This window comes from Simochromis diagramma, unplaced genomic scaffold (assembly GCF_900408965.1).
Source record: "Simochromis diagramma unplaced genomic scaffold, fSimDia1.1 OVJJ01000361.1, whole genome shotgun sequence".
NCBI classification, from domain to species: domain Eukaryota; kingdom Metazoa; phylum Chordata; class Actinopteri; order Cichliformes; family Cichlidae; genus Simochromis; species Simochromis diagramma.
The window spans coordinates 16,970,262-16,985,400 of record NW_024386860.1 but is presented as its reverse complement, the minus strand read 5'-3'; the positions used below and the strand labels follow the sequence as shown (position 1 = coordinate 16,985,400).

Here is a 15,139-nt window from a genome sequence, read left to right as displayed (position 1 = left end):
AGGAGCCAGCTGCTTCAACCTGTCCGTGTTTAACAAAATCCCGAGAAGACACGAGAAGACAAAGGCTATAAGAAATGAGATTTATTTATACATATGCAGTCCAAATATACATATTAGAATAAATGTTTTAAAAGCCCTAACCTAACACCACCCGGTTTAAGACCTGTGAATTCAACAGAAGTCTGTGTTGATGTGGAAACACATCAGCAGGATAAACACCATCTGTGTCCATAACCTTTGGATTTAATCAAGCCCCTCCAAACGCTACCGTCCTTTCTCCCTTTTCTCATCTATTAAACTATTAGATACTAACAAACCCAATCCTGACTCCCGATACAACCCCCCGCCCCACCCTTCCACAGGAAATAAAGACGAGTGAAAGTGAGGGCAGACCTCGGGGAGATCCCAGAAGGCAGAGTCCTGTTCCAGTTACATACAGTGTACAGGGAGAGATGGAAAGGAGTAGGTGAGCAGGCAGTGGAGGATTTCATTTACAGTAAAACAAGCCATCTCGGGTACATCAGAGACCAAGGGAGCAGGGCAGGGCTGAGTGCCCTCACTACCTCATCCCCTGAAATATTATCCAGCCATCTATCCTAGCTAGCAGGCAGCGGTAGCACAGGGCTGTCCGTGCATTTAAAACCAATTCCTTGATCTCTCCCTCTCCACGGGTTCAGGGCAGGGGTGAAATGGTCACGGGCAGAGCCAGTGCCGTGTGAGGAAGTTAACCCGTCCACTAGCGACGCAGCTATCCCATCTCATTTAGAGTTAACGCTTAGCAAAGCTTGGAGCATGACTCATCTGTGGAGTACAAAGTGTGCACAGAGCAGGAAAGCCTTCCAAACAAAGATCAAAAGCAATCAAAAAAAGAAATTGCATGTCAGTGTTGGGAAGGGATGTTATTGCTCTGAGAGGCCTGGTGGAACACAACCAAATTCCAGCGTGTGCACTTAAGAAAAACGGCCTGAGCCCCTTGCCCCTACATCAGTGAGGGAGCATTACCCTTAAACATACACAAATATGATTGTAGGCAAAAGCATTAAAAAAACAAAACGTATATAAAACGAGCGAGCTCCCCTTGCTATGAAGAAATCAGAGTGAAAACTATAAACCAACTAAACCCTTTGGCCAAACAAGACATCAATCTAGTGTTCAATAAATATTAGAAGGGGACATTCTTTTCGGAAGAATCTACATTTTGCAAAAATGGGAAGGACAGTGGTTGCAATTCAGTCTCTTGGAAGAGGATTTTTACAGCCCAATATCCTGCTAGAGGGAAACTGAAGGGAACCATTTACTAGCTTGTAAAATAGAGCTTTCAAAGGAAGGACACGAAAGGAACCTTAATAAATTTTTTTTCCTAGATTGCAAATCAATTCTGATCATGTGCGTCTTTAATGAACAGTGCAAGTCACCCGTTTTCTTTCCATCGACACCAATCCTCCCTCAGAAAACGTCCCGCTTGCTTATTTAAACTTCTTCACCATCCCCTCCTCTTCACTGTATCAAGTTTTCCCAAACAGACAAATCAGACCCAAGTGTCCTCGTGTGACTCTCTCTACCTGTCTCCATTTTCCCTGTCCATCTGTCTGTCTTTCCTATCTGGCTGTTTCCCCCATTTGCCTGGAGGTGAAGGAGGAGGAGGTCAGCGGGAAAGTCTCAGTTAGACTGGCAGCAAGCGCCCTTGTTGGATGAGTTTTGGGTGGGCTCAACGGTGATGGGCACTACGTTGGAGGCTGGTGAGAAGTCTGAGTCGCTGCGTCCTGACATCTGCCTCTGTGACACGATGTTGTAGATGGCTGTGATGAGAGAGAGAGAGCGAGAGAGTAGGGTGAGAGGGAGTAAGTTACGTGTAGATGCCTATAAATCCAGCCAACAGTGGGACATATTGTGATAAGGACAAGCAGCATGGCAAACTGAACAACAACTGCTCTATCCAGACTCCTGGCAGCACTGACGGATTCTTTCCATCCTAAACTGGCATCGTTATGTCATGTGGCAGAATCAAGTCTCAATTTAGGCATTCCCCAAAGCTGCAAGATGCAATACATTTTATATTAAAATTGCAAGAACTGTGATCTGCTCCTCTGATCCTGCATGCTCATGCTGAGAAGCAGAGAATGCAACCAAGTTTCACAGGCGATACACAAGAAGCGTTCCAACACACAGCGAGCATCGGTTCTTCTCCTCATCCATCTGCTTCTACTACACTTCAAAACAGGGCTGTGAGAGTAATCAGATTTTAATTTCAGTTACTAACTTTATGTGTTTAAGTTAACAGATAATTGATTCAGATTTTTTTTTGTCTGCGTGGGTTCTCTCCAGGTTTCCATCTTTCCTCCCACAGTCCAAAGACGTGCAGGTAGTGGGGTTAGGTTAATAGGTGAATCTAATTTGTTCATAAGTGTGAATGGTTGCCGGTCTTCCTGTGTTAGCCCTGTGACAGACTGGTAACTTGTCCAGAGTGCGCCCCACCTCTCGCCTCACGGCTGGGATAGCGACCCTGAATCGGATAAGGGGAAGATGATGGGTGAATAGTTTAAACTAGAAATGTTTTGGGGGGGCGGGTTTCCTAAAGAGCAGTAACAAATCTTTATAGCAGTTCATTTATCCTTTTAAAGGCTCAAGTGGTTTAGTGGTCACCTCACCTTCCTGGTTTTAAACCTTCCTACCACCCAGACCCTTTCTTTGTTGCGTTTATTTGTTCTTCTTGTAGCTAATGTGCATGTTAGCTAGGGTAATCGGCCACAGGTGTGGATGTGGGTGTGAGTGGTTTTCTTGTCACTGCATGAGTGTGAAGGACTAGTGAACTGTCTTTCACCCCGTGACAGCTGGGTTAGGCCGTTTTCATGCTTGTCTCGTGACGATTTTCACGTCATATCCTGTGTTGTGAGGCACAATCTTTGTGGCGCGCCTCTACAATCGTGCAGGTTTTTACCATTATTTTAATGATACTCCTGCAGAGAAGCTCAGAGACACACTGACACACAGAGGGAGATGATGCAACTCTTTGGAAACCTGAGTTTGTAAAAAGAACTTTGCAAAAAAACACTGTCCTCTTTATCAGCGTGTGTGACGCGATACTGTCTGAGACGCGACGCCTATCGTTTAGGAGGGAGCGGCTTCTTGTGCCTTAACGTGGGTACACGTGGCTGAATCTTTGTGACGATGGCACAGCAACGAGTGAAGTGACCACTGCAGAGGGTATATTGGCACCTTTAGGCTCCAGGGCCAAAAACCTGAATAAGCAGTTAAGAAAAGGCCTCATTTTGGCGTGTCCTTCCTAAACGCTCACTTTGTTCATCGTGAACCAATATGATGGAAGGGAATGTTTGGACAAAAAGATCCTTCTTAAAGAAGTTAATGTTGTTTGGCTGAGTGGTCTTTCAGTCTGGTTTCCGTATGTGAAGCTATGGAGAGATCATTAACGGTTGCAGCTTTCTTTGTCTGATTATCGAGGGTTTTTAATGTGGTCCACTTTCACCAGTGTGGAAATGAGGTGTTGGTCGGCTGCTGGCTCTCCCCATGAGCGCGGATCATGGAGGCAGAGGACCAGAAGGGAGTGGGCCTTGCAAGTTTGGATCCAACTTCCTACAGGATTCACCTCCCATTTTTTCCCCCCATACATTTGAATTAAAGTATACACAGGCTATATAATAGGCTCTACATAGTTTGTTAGCACGTGGGCCTCTTGTCCCATTGGTACCCACAGATATCTCTCTACAGAGGCTGCAAGGGAACAGTGAGTGCTCTTACAACACGGGCTTAGTCAAAACTCACTCCCTACCAGATAACCCCCATATCACGTCCCCCTCATTTTCATTTCCAAGGAAAACTCATGCAAAAAGTCCCATGCTTTTAAAGTTCAATGAATGTAAGACATTTGTTTAATTTATGAATCACTGTGTTGAATAATCACAATAACAATTATTGACCAAAAGCATCATAGTTATGGTTTCTGAACACAATCAATCAAGCCTACGTGAAAATATTTCAACTAAACATTGACTTGGATGTCACTGGAGTGGTCAGGACTTGTGCAAACACCTCTGGCTTGCTGTTGCATACTCCCTCTTTAACTAAACTGCACCCAGATGTGGAACAAAATGGTCCTGAAATAAAAACTGCCTATGAAGCAAGAACATTTAAAGCAAAACAAGGCTCGGCGCTCTGATGTGACGTGTCAGGTGGCAAAAACACAACTGATTACAACGAACCATACACAGCCCCAGCTGCAGTGCATATACACATGATGACCCAGGAACTATCCTCTGCTACATGAGCGATGACTTCTTTGCTCCAGTGGGTCTAAACTTCAGTTCTTACTAGCTTGCTGATGCACGGTTACTCTTCTCTCTTAATGAGCCAGTTACCAATGTTACCTAAATGGGGCTTGTTGGTTTGAAGTTTACGTGAACTAGAAATTACTGATAAAGCGGAAGAAAGGCTCAAACTGCCTGAGCAGAGTAAGAATACAAACTGGAAGAGGCGCATACGTGCAGGCTGATAACCCTTGGGGCAATTCAAGTGGAAGCACCACTCACTGTTGGATTGTCCCTTTAGGCACTCCAGGGGTTGACTGAGTCACAACAATTGCTGTTTTTCTCCATGTTATCCAATCTTACACTTGTTAGTGTGGCCATATGCCTCCTAGGGAAACGGCTCATAGACATTCACTTAGGGAAACATTTGCGAACCCACATCACATTTTCTTTCTTGAACAAGTTGTAGATGCATCTGGTAATGGCGCATTTGTGCCATCTCTCAAGACCGACTGGTCTTTCAGTGTAGCAATTATTCCCGTTTTTGACCTTAAAAAACGATCAAGGTGGTATTTCTGCACACAGGCGTGGATGCCGAGGCCTGATTAGACGGATTTTGCTGCCATCTAGTGGCAAAGGTAAGGTATTGTTAGATAAACTCAAAGACGAGAATATTTACGTATTCTCGTATATTGCATACAAAACCTTTTATTAAACGTTGCTTCTCTTAAGTACCAGAACACATTTCGATATGAGGTAAATGCAGTAGAAAATAACCACAAACGTGACACTCACCTGTGAGGATCGTCTGGAAAGCCAGCTCCACATTAGACGAGTCTAACGCTGACGTTTCCAGGAAAGACAAGCCGTGCTTCTCTGGAAAACAAACATGTACAAAAGACCAATTAGTGTTAAAGGCCAACACCATTCTAGCTTCAACATCGTCACTGAGCTGAGGTTTATTTTACTGGGACTGATTTTTTTCCCCTGCATTATGTGCTCACTACAGGGCCTCTGCAGTTCTTTCAGCCACTTCCTGTTTGACGGCTCACGTCGTAGTTTGATGTTTTTGATTAGATTTATTAGTTGACGAATATTAATTTGCTATTTTGATAACCGTTTATCCAACATTTGGTGATACATAGAATTTATCTGACATATTCTATGTAACTATAATCCAGCTCGTCTATGACACTAATCTGTTTTCTGTGCGTGAGCACACGGTACATTCAGTCCTTTCCAAGTCTTCTTCCAGTTTTCCCTTCCAGTTAAGAACAGAGGGTGTTGAATGTTGTACATGTGGTAAAATGTTAGCCTCTATAAATAAGTTGAGTTTACATTATAAAAAGTGAAATGAATTATGTCAGCTAACATGCAAAGTGGTTTACTGGGTAAATCAACTGCCAATCTGATCAGCTACAGATATAAAACACATAGTTAAATAATAATAAGAGGCAACCTAGTCTGTGTGTCGTCTTCTTTTGAGAGAAGCCTTTACTATCACACTTTGCATGCATGTGTAAACCACATGCTCTTCATGTAAACGAGGCATCATAAATTAGGTCAGAGTTGTATACAAAAGTAGCAGCACTGACTGTTAAACCTCTCACAGCAACAATCACACTCTTTACGTGACTACAGACAGGAACAGGATTAGTGTCTTCAGTGAAAGCAGCAACACAGGTTAAAAAAAAATCATCAAGTTCAAGTTCAGAAGTAAAGAAACCTCCAGCTGCTGAAAACCAATCAGCATGTCAAAAGCAAACAGAAGCCTTTACATTTTCAGTGTTAACAAATCCTTTTTGTGTTCTTTCATTAAAGTACTTAAACACATCCAAGTAAAAGAATTTACAGCATCAGAAGCATTGCAGACATGGGCAAAAACAAACGTGTGCACTGAAAGGCAGAGCGGGTTAAAAAAAAAAAGAAAAAAAAAAAAGAAACACAAACAGTGTAAACACAACTGAAATAAAACCTTTGACAGATGTAAAAATATTAACCATCAGGAACACAGACGGCATGTTGAAAAGTACTTAAGGACCCAATTAAAGCAGCTAAAGATCACTTCATCCCATGCATTCATTATCGCAGCTTTAACCTGATAATAATCTAATGAGGCCGTGTCCTAGAACCTCACAAATCAATACAGCACACATGCTCTGTGCACACAAGGTGTAGCATTTCCCCACACAAACACTTCACTAGTGCAGCCTGCCATTTATTAATGACATCCTAGAAATACTGGAAATTTATTTTTAGCAGCATTATTCAATTACTAGTGGACAAACCTCTCACTCTTATTTTGAAAGTGCAGACACCTGAAGAGACATAGCTCACTGACCAGATGACTGTTGGAAGTGATGGATATCATTGAGCTGCTTCCTGAGTAAAGTGCCAACAATGCAGATTCTCCTCAACTTTACATTAGAAAAAAATATATTTAAACCCTGCTACAAAACACTTTTACCCCCTATGGACAGTCCCCTTCATAACAACTATATGATGGGGGAACTTAGGTGGAGTTACCACCTAGACTGACAGGTGTCCTGACACATGGAGCTGAAGCTGATCTGCATCTGTGAACATCCTGTGGATTTCAGCTGGTTCTCATGTTTTAAGCATCCTGGAAAATATTTACAGATGACTTCTGCAAACAGAATCTGGGAGAAACACTGCAGCGCTGTTACAGTTACGTTACCTGCAAAGGCCTTGGCCTCGTCCGTGGGCACCGCTCTCAGGTGGCGAAGATCGCTCTTGTTACCCACTAGCATGATAACTATGTTACTGTCTGCGTGGTCCTGCAGCTCCTTCAGCCAGCGCTCTGCGTTTTCGTACGTCAGGTGCTTGGCAATGTCATAAACCAACAGAGCTCCGACGGCTCCACGGTAGTACCTGGACAACGTGAGATCAGACAAACAAGTTAGGAACTCAGGACGCTACTCGCTGTCGCAGCAGCCTGTAGCTATCAGGATTCACTGTGTGTGTCACACTGACTCAGCCAGCTCTGAACAAAGAAATAAGCTGTGAAGCTACAGCGACTGCACACAAAGCCCATAATGCAAATGAGCACTGACTTCTTGTTTTAAAAGACTCAGTGCGCTCGATTCCTCACAGCCTGTGGGGTCTTCACAAAGTTCATGCTGGTAAAGAGCGCAGCATCAAGGAAGATAACTTTAAAAAACCCACTAGGAACAGAGATGACGAGCTACAGGCTTCCTCTCTGAAGGCAAACAAAGGTACATTTTGGAGTTTTAATTACTTCTGATAATCACTTTCTAGCCATTTTAAAATTGAGAAACGGACTAAACAGAATTCATGGATGGCCCTGATAACACACTCGTAATGCAGTCCAGTGTCATGCAGCTGTAGATGATGGTTTCGAGAAAAAAAGTTCAGTCACAAGTTAAAACTTTTAACGTTTGTATTCTAGAGCCCAGCCCTGCATTTCTAATGAGGCAAGAAACACTCTTGTCACCATCTCTTTACGAATGTTCAGGATTTTGAGAATGTTATTTAAAAAAAAAGAAAAAAGTGGGGCACTAAAGTTAAACCTACTTACTCACCACTTTACTTTATATATTTGGGTTCAATGTCCTGCCACGGGCTCAACCGCTGCTATATTCTTATTTAAAAGGCTATTCTTGATCTGCTCCCGTCTCTCTTACTCTCCTACAGCCATCGAAAGTACGAGAAGTGGTGATCTTTGGTCCCAAGAATTATTCACTCTGTCTTTACAGACTTTGAGCTCTGTAGCTTGTAATTTAGAGGAAAAAAAAAAAAAACTGGAAGTAGCAGTAAAATTAAATAAATCTTAGGGAACTACTACAGATTCGGTGCATCACGCTTTCTTGTGCACATGCATTTGCGTGTGCACTCATGTGTATAATCACTTTGTCTGACTTTGTGCGTCTAGGACACACCCTGCATCAAGCCCAAAATATTAAGGCACACCTGTAGTAACATCTGCCCAAAATAGCCTTCACATCACCTGACATGCTCTCAGATTATCATAACACAAAAGCACTTTTTAAAGCCTATTTGCAGCATCTGGACAAAGCATGAACATGCGATCGTTTCTGGACTGCTGCAGTTATTCAGCGAGGTTTTCCACACTCCTGTACCGTGCACCTCGTCTCTGTCGCCTTCTCAGATACTTCAAATCTCCTAAATGGTTTTCTGCTTCTGATTCAGATCCAATGCCATTTTAAATTAGACAAGTTTCCCTCAGAAGAGCCGCTTTGTTTCCCAGTGCCTATTTAGGTTCCAACTATTCAGCAACTGGTAAGCAGAAATCATTGTTCAAGGGTATAAGATTCTGCCTCTGTATGGGAAACAAGTGCATACACAGTACCAATAAAATAAATCAACCCTTCAGTTATAATGTTTTTGGCAGTTGTTTATTGCAATAATAAACTACAGGTGTCACAAAATGCTACAGCACATTTAGACTCGTCTCAGGACACACCCTTTGGGAGACACTGGTCTAAGTAACCACTTGATTAGACAGAGACACTTGCTGTGAAGAGATCATGTTTTCCTAGTTAAAAGGAAGGAAACATTTAAAAAAAGCCCTTTTTCTTTCCTGTGCCACTTAATTCTATATGATTCTTCTAACTGACGCATGTGGACCTGTGTGTGTACAGGTAAAAAGAAAAAGGTTTATACTTGTGTGAAGTGTGCATCTCTGCATGTGTGTGTGATGAACTCACGCTGAAGTGATAGCCCGGTATCGCTCCTGTCCAGCTGTGTCCCAAATCTGAGCCTTTACGGTCTTTCCCTCTACTTGGATGCTACGTGTGGCAAACTCCACACCAATGGTGCTCTTGCTCTCCAGGTTGAACTCATTTCGGGTGAAGCGGGACAGCAGGTTACTCTTCCCTACGCCCGAATCTCCAATCAGCACCACTGCAGGGAAATAAAGAACAAGAGGAACAGTCAGCAGAGTCACAACGTGTACTGTTAAGTCTGCCTGCAGGGGGTTGTTTGTGCTCGTCTTAATGCTACAGTAAAAAAAATGCATAAGGAAAATAAACTACACTACTCTATAATTGGATATTAGGTGGGCGTGTTTTAGCACCACAGCTCACTTTATGGCTGCAGCTGGAAAAGCAAAAGTTCAGAAGGCCAACAGTCCATTATGCCATAAAGACGTTAAACTGAACAAGATGGAGTGATTCTTTTTCATTTCTTAATTACATTTGATCCTCATTTCTGTTAGATGGCCTTCCTCGCCAGTGACGCACATGTGTGGCTCCCAGGCAAAGCACAGCAGAAACTCAGGGGACTCCCACTGAGTATACAAAATATCAGAACCACCTGCTCTTTTCAGGAAATACACGCAGGCTGAGCACAGAAATCCAGGTGAAACCCCTGACGTGCACTCATCAAATACACGTCAGGCACAGCAGCATTAGACTGAAGGGCAGAAGAACACTTTTAAACATACAGAGCTGAAACATGCGTTACAGCACACGTGTGTAGCATTCACTGCATCAGTAAGCTGTCCCGATCGTCTTTAATAGTATTACTGCAAAGTAAACGTTTAGACATAAGAGATGTAGAACAAATTTTGGTGGCTGGTGCATCCTAAATAGATGAACAAGAAGATGAGTACATAACAACAGACGTTAAACTGACAATTACAACACATAACAAAAGCAAAGAAATGAGCCACTTAAGACAAGAAAGTAGGTTTTCTGTCCTTTACCTTCCCCTCTGTGTCACTGAGCCTTGAAGACGGTGCAATAATATCCCAAATAAACTAATGGACACAGCGTGAACACTACAAAACCCAAACATTGACAAATCAAATCTGTGCCAAACAATCAGAATGAAAACGTGAAGAAAGAAACCTCTTCACTGAGCCACTACAAAACTTGTGACTGAAAATACGAAATCTTCATACTAATATACAAGATAAGATCAGAGTCAAAGGAAACATTTACGATATATGATTTGATGTTTCAATTTCATGGCTCTGTTTCTTTTTAAAGGTCAAGTGTATTTTTGGCGAATGGCTTCTTGAGGCCCACCTGCAGTACCTTCACTGCCCGTACGTTGGGAATCGCTGCTCAAGTCAAACATTATAAACTACAATTAAAGCAAAACTGTCAACAGTTGAACCTAAAGAGTTAAATCTTAAAGTCAGCTGAACACCTTTCCAACATTCATTCATCTCCTCTTCTCTTTTTCAAGGTGAAGCTGAAAGTGAAGCTTTCCTCTGTGTCTGTGCTGTAGAGGTGAAAGCAGAGACGGGAGCGCTTGCAGATGATCTATCAGAATTTCCCACAGTGGTCCTTTCTCACATGCCGCACACATCAATAGACAGTAGAGTGTGCAGAAGGCACCACACATGATGCCGACTTGCTATATGATAACTGCACCACAGTATCTGCTCTACTGCTCGCACATCTGAGACTTTGTACTAGCGAGCTGGCAGGTTATAGAGTGGTTAATGTCAGATCTAGCACATTCTTATGCATCGGTCTCTGGTGATATCTAGAAAAGTTCAGAAGTGGTGCAGTGCAGGTGTGACAACTGCTTTTAACTTCAATGTCTCGTTGGAGAAAATTAGGAACTGAAAACGAGCGAGTCTCAGGCGGAGTCTTAATGATGTGTTTACACCAAACAAGAACACGAACGGAGGCAAACCAACAAAAGTTAAAAAAAAAAAAATGCTTCATGCTGCACAGGAAAGACAAAAAAATTATCAAAATTGTAGCAGATGTTGGTGAAAAGTGAAAGTCTACTGTAACTCCACTCCAGCTACTGGCAGTACTCTCCTCCTCCTCTTGTTGGCTGTTACGGGTAAATATTTGATCGTCTCCAAAAACCCTCCAGTGACTGTACTTGTGTGAATAACACAAGGCTTCATGTTTGGTGTGAACACACCATTCGGGACACCCTCTCTGTGACATCATGAAGATTGAAGAGTGTTAAAAACAAAAAAAAAACTGAGAAACTGAGCGTTTTGAAGCCCGAGTCTTTGGCTCACAAGGATTACTGACTTACAGTTTTCAGACACGTGACAGAAAATAAAGAAAAGCATATTAGATCAACTTTCCCCACTAAACAGGGTTTCATTTATACTTTAAAAAAAAGTGGAACCAGGCATTAACAGGATGTTTGTTTGTTTGTCACTACCACATTTGTCAGGTGCCTCACTCTGTCAAAAGGAACCTACCACCCCAGCTCACCACTCCTACTCTTAGGTAACAGGAACTTGTTTGGAAAGTTCAAACTGCAATAACCAATCAATCGCTGCATCTGCACTCGCATTTAAGCGATGCTGTTCTTTCAAAAATGAAACCATGTATTCAAGTTTTACCAGCACGTGACAGGCAGAAGTAGAAACAGCTCCATGTTTTCCTGCCTGAGTTAGATACTCGGGAATAATGACAATTTCGGAAGTACACAAGGACTATGCATCAGAACAGTGCGGGCATCCAAAAAAAAAAAAAAAAAAAAAAAAAGATGACGGTGTTACTCCATTTTGTCTTGCACAAAGGATCTTGGGCGGAGGACAAGAAATCATTATGCAACCTTTTCAAGGCCTCTCTCTGCCAACAGACAGGTAATTCCATGGCTGCGTTACACACCCATTCACTCACCTATTGTTGAGCTCAAATTCCTCCAAAAAAAGATATGACAGCCGTCTATTATACTGTACAATCCTGCACCCAGTACATGTGGGAGTGAAGAACGAAGCTAAAATAATACTGAGAACCCGAGTCTGTCTGTTCAGAGACATTAATGAATGTAATGATATTCCCTCGAATGCCAATACACAGAATAAAATGACTATTATTAGGATTGCCAGGATTGTTCTTGCCATAAAATGATAGTATTTAAAATACTTTAAAATACTTCTTTATTTCTTTTTTGTTGTTGTTGTATTTTTTTTTTTAAACAGAAGTTAATTTATTGTTTTTAAATGCCTGGAAATATGAAAGAAAGACCTACATTTATGATAACAGACCCCAAACTTAACCTTACATAAGTGAACTAGTCCTGCTTAGATTATCATACATGAAGTTAATGTAGTGTTTAATGCTGAAGGCCAGCAGGATAATTGCTTTTTTCATCAGTATTTTTAAGAAATCAGTGGATGAGATAAGAAAAAGAGAGAATACATATGAAACGTGAACATGAGGTGAAGATGTGAAGTAGCACGAGGTGCAAAGAAAACCCCAGAATTCAGACTCATACGTGTCAAAATGTCTGTGAAAGGATGAGGTGCAGCAGGACAGCAGGACGACTTCCTGCGCCGATGTCTCCGTCAGTATGACAATGCTCATGTGACTCACTGCGAGCTCACCCAACCTGACTCACGCTGTCCAGCAGCAAGGTGCAACAGGAGCTTGTAAGGGGAAGAAGAAAAGAAAGCAGTGCAGTAAAAACCCTTCCCTGGTTTAAGTGGCGGCTGATAAACTTATCAGTGTTCCCACACTGCTGCTCATTATTCAGATAAATTTGGTCACCAAAAACCGCGGCTACTCTGAGGAGGGTGAGTCAGCCCGCAAGTCTTTGCTTCCTCGTCCTTGACGAGGAGTTTCTCCGAGGCCCACTCGTGCAGGTATTTCCAGTTCGACAACACGTGCACGGTTGGTCTTCTACATTTAAATAAGCCTGCGAGTGCGTCGTTTATCACGGGCGATGATAAGACAACTTTAAACAATTGGTTCCAGTTACAATGCATTTGGCACTTGGTGACACGATCTACGAAAGTGTATAAGCTTACAGTTTTATAAGCTGCGAGTACTTTTAACTCTTCACGCCTTTTAACAGCTCTGCTGGCATTTAAAGCAAGAAATCAAATCTAAAAATGTGACATTTTGCTTTGTATGATGTGCAAGCAAACATGAACGTTTGGCCCATCCTCAAGTATCAATGTTTGTATTGATTTCTTTGTTACGGCCTTGGTGCCTTTCAGGCAGACAACTTCTAAGGTTATTTAATTTTAAGAAATATATGTTTAAAATCCTATGAACAGCAGCATAAGCACACATGCAGGAAGTGAAGGCCATGCCAATAAAACAGGGGTCATATTTCCTCCTCTTCCTAGAGGTTGGCGGACATTTTGTGCCAATATATACACATATATATGAAAACAAGGATGTGTTGTTAATCTGTTTTTAATCAAGTCTGTCAGACATCTGCAGAGCAGTGACATACACTTTAAATATTATCTGTAGACCTGCAGGAAATACAGGATCAGCATTTCCTGCTCATCCTTGGTGGGGTGGGTAGACATTTTGTTCCAATATACAAAACTAAATTGTACTCTTTGAAAATGAAACTGTCTTGTCTGTCTCAGTCATGTCCTCTGTGCCTAATTAAGGCTTTCAGAAGTCGGACAGAGCAAAACAAATACAACAAATGAAGCAAAGACTTGTAATTTCAAGGTATCCAGGGAGGAACCAGAGCATATTAGCAACTTTTAGTGATCACAGAAAGGGTGTGATTGTCACAGAAAGCGGTTTGGTGAGATTTTCCGAAACTTTGTGTACATTCAGACTCCTCAAGTATTCAGTCCTGACTCTAAGAGACCTCCGAGCCTCATCGTGCGATCCCCCTGTTGACCAACGCCGCATCCCAAGACGATTGCATCATAGGCCTGCAAGATGATGACTCCCCGGCAGATGCTGCTTAACGCCATAAATGAGAGCTCTGAGCTGCCTCCCATTCTTCCAATACCACGGCTACGAGTGAGGCTATAAGCCCACTTCATAACTTGGGTTATAACTAAAAGCACTCGAAGTTACAGGTCGATTCAGGTGCCGTCGAGTCGACGTGTGGCTTACGTCTCCTTTCACCTTGTTGTTAGGCACGCCGCTCGGCATCAAATGACAGCCGCTCACAGGTGACGCGAAAACAGAGCCAGGAGGCTACAGGTTAGCGGCCGCTTACCTTTGAAGAGGTAGTCATACTCGTCTTCTCTGTTGGTCATAGTGTCTCCTCTGCTGTTTTACTCGAAGTCGAACAAACTTCTGGCGTATTCACTTTTACTTCGACAGCGACCCAGCACCCGCTCACGACTCCGACCTCGCGCGACCAGCGATTAGTTGTCACTCCGACGACAGCGAGGCTCGATTCGTGTCACACATAAATAACTGCGAGCACAACTCCGAGCTCGGAAAGTTTCGCCTCCTCTTCCTCACTCTCTGTCACTTGCCATAACCGAAGCTGTGACGTCACGTCGAGTCATCAGTCCCGCCCCCCGCTCGCTCCCAATGGTCAATAGCTGCTCGACACCTGTCACGGCCGTTGATGTGATTGGTCCGCTGTGCTGTCGTTCACGATTTAGTTGCCGGTCGTTAACTGGGATGACGTCTGCAGCCCCAAGCCTCAACAGGTAATACCGAGCCCCAGACAAAGGTAACTTTTAAGCAGGCACTGACAGTTGAAGTTTTAGCCTGCAAAAATAACCTTTCCCCCGGAGGTATTTAAAATGTTAGTTTAAATAACCAAATCCAGTTCAGTTAAATCCTGTTTTATTTACATCAGCATCTGTCTTCTCAAGATGCCTGTATATTGTAAGGTTAAAATGCTATGATACTACAGAAAGAGTTCTAACAGTCATATAATCCCCTATGAGCATTCACCTGGCAATGGTGGGAAGGAAGAAGCCCCTTTTAACAGGAAGAAACCTCCAGCAGAACCAGGCTGAGGGAGGGGCAGCTATCTGGGTTGGTTGATGAGTGAGAAGAAATGAAGGGGGAGCATGGAGAAAGGTTATTACAGTTCACTAAAACACCTGCAACATACACCATGACATTATGAAATCTTAAGCCTCTATTCCACTCGACTCTGCTTGATTTCGATCGTTTTCCCATTACATTTTAGTACCAACTCAATATGTGTGGGGTCATTTGTAT

General features: G+C 42.7%; 1 protein-coding gene across 1 annotated transcript; it reads right to left on the bottom strand.

Annotated features, from left to right (window-relative positions):
- Positions 1-66: 66 nt before the first annotated feature.
- On the bottom strand, positions 67-14,449 carry rab11al (RAB11a, member RAS oncogene family, like). The gene is made up of 5 exons (XM_040030857.1): positions 14,172-14,449; positions 8,972-9,167; positions 6,961-7,154; positions 5,058-5,138; positions 67-1,799 (listed from the first exon to the last, which is right to left on the bottom strand). Exons 1-5 carry the CDS (start codon positions 14,209-14,211, stop codon positions 1,660-1,662), a joined length of 651 nt encoding a protein of 216 aa, XP_039886791.1. The 5' UTR covers positions 14,212-14,449; the 3' UTR covers positions 67-1,659.
- Positions 14,450-15,139: the final 690 nt, after the last annotated feature.

What these genes read in the sequence shown, in the direction of transcription:
- rab11al (XM_040030857.1), bottom strand. Translation starts at nt 14,211, where the DNA reads ATGACCAACAGAGAAGACGAGTATGACTACCTCTTCAAAG. An exon ending in TACCGGGCTATCACTTCAGC is followed by an intron (nt 7,155 to 8,971) that starts GTGAGTTCATCA and finishes CACGTTGTCCAG; the next exon opens with GTACTACCGTGGAGCCGTCG. An exon ending in TTTCCAGACGATCCTCACAG is followed by an intron (nt 1,800 to 5,057) that starts GTGAGTGTCACG and finishes CTCTCATCACAG; the next exon opens with CCATCTACAACATCGTGTCA.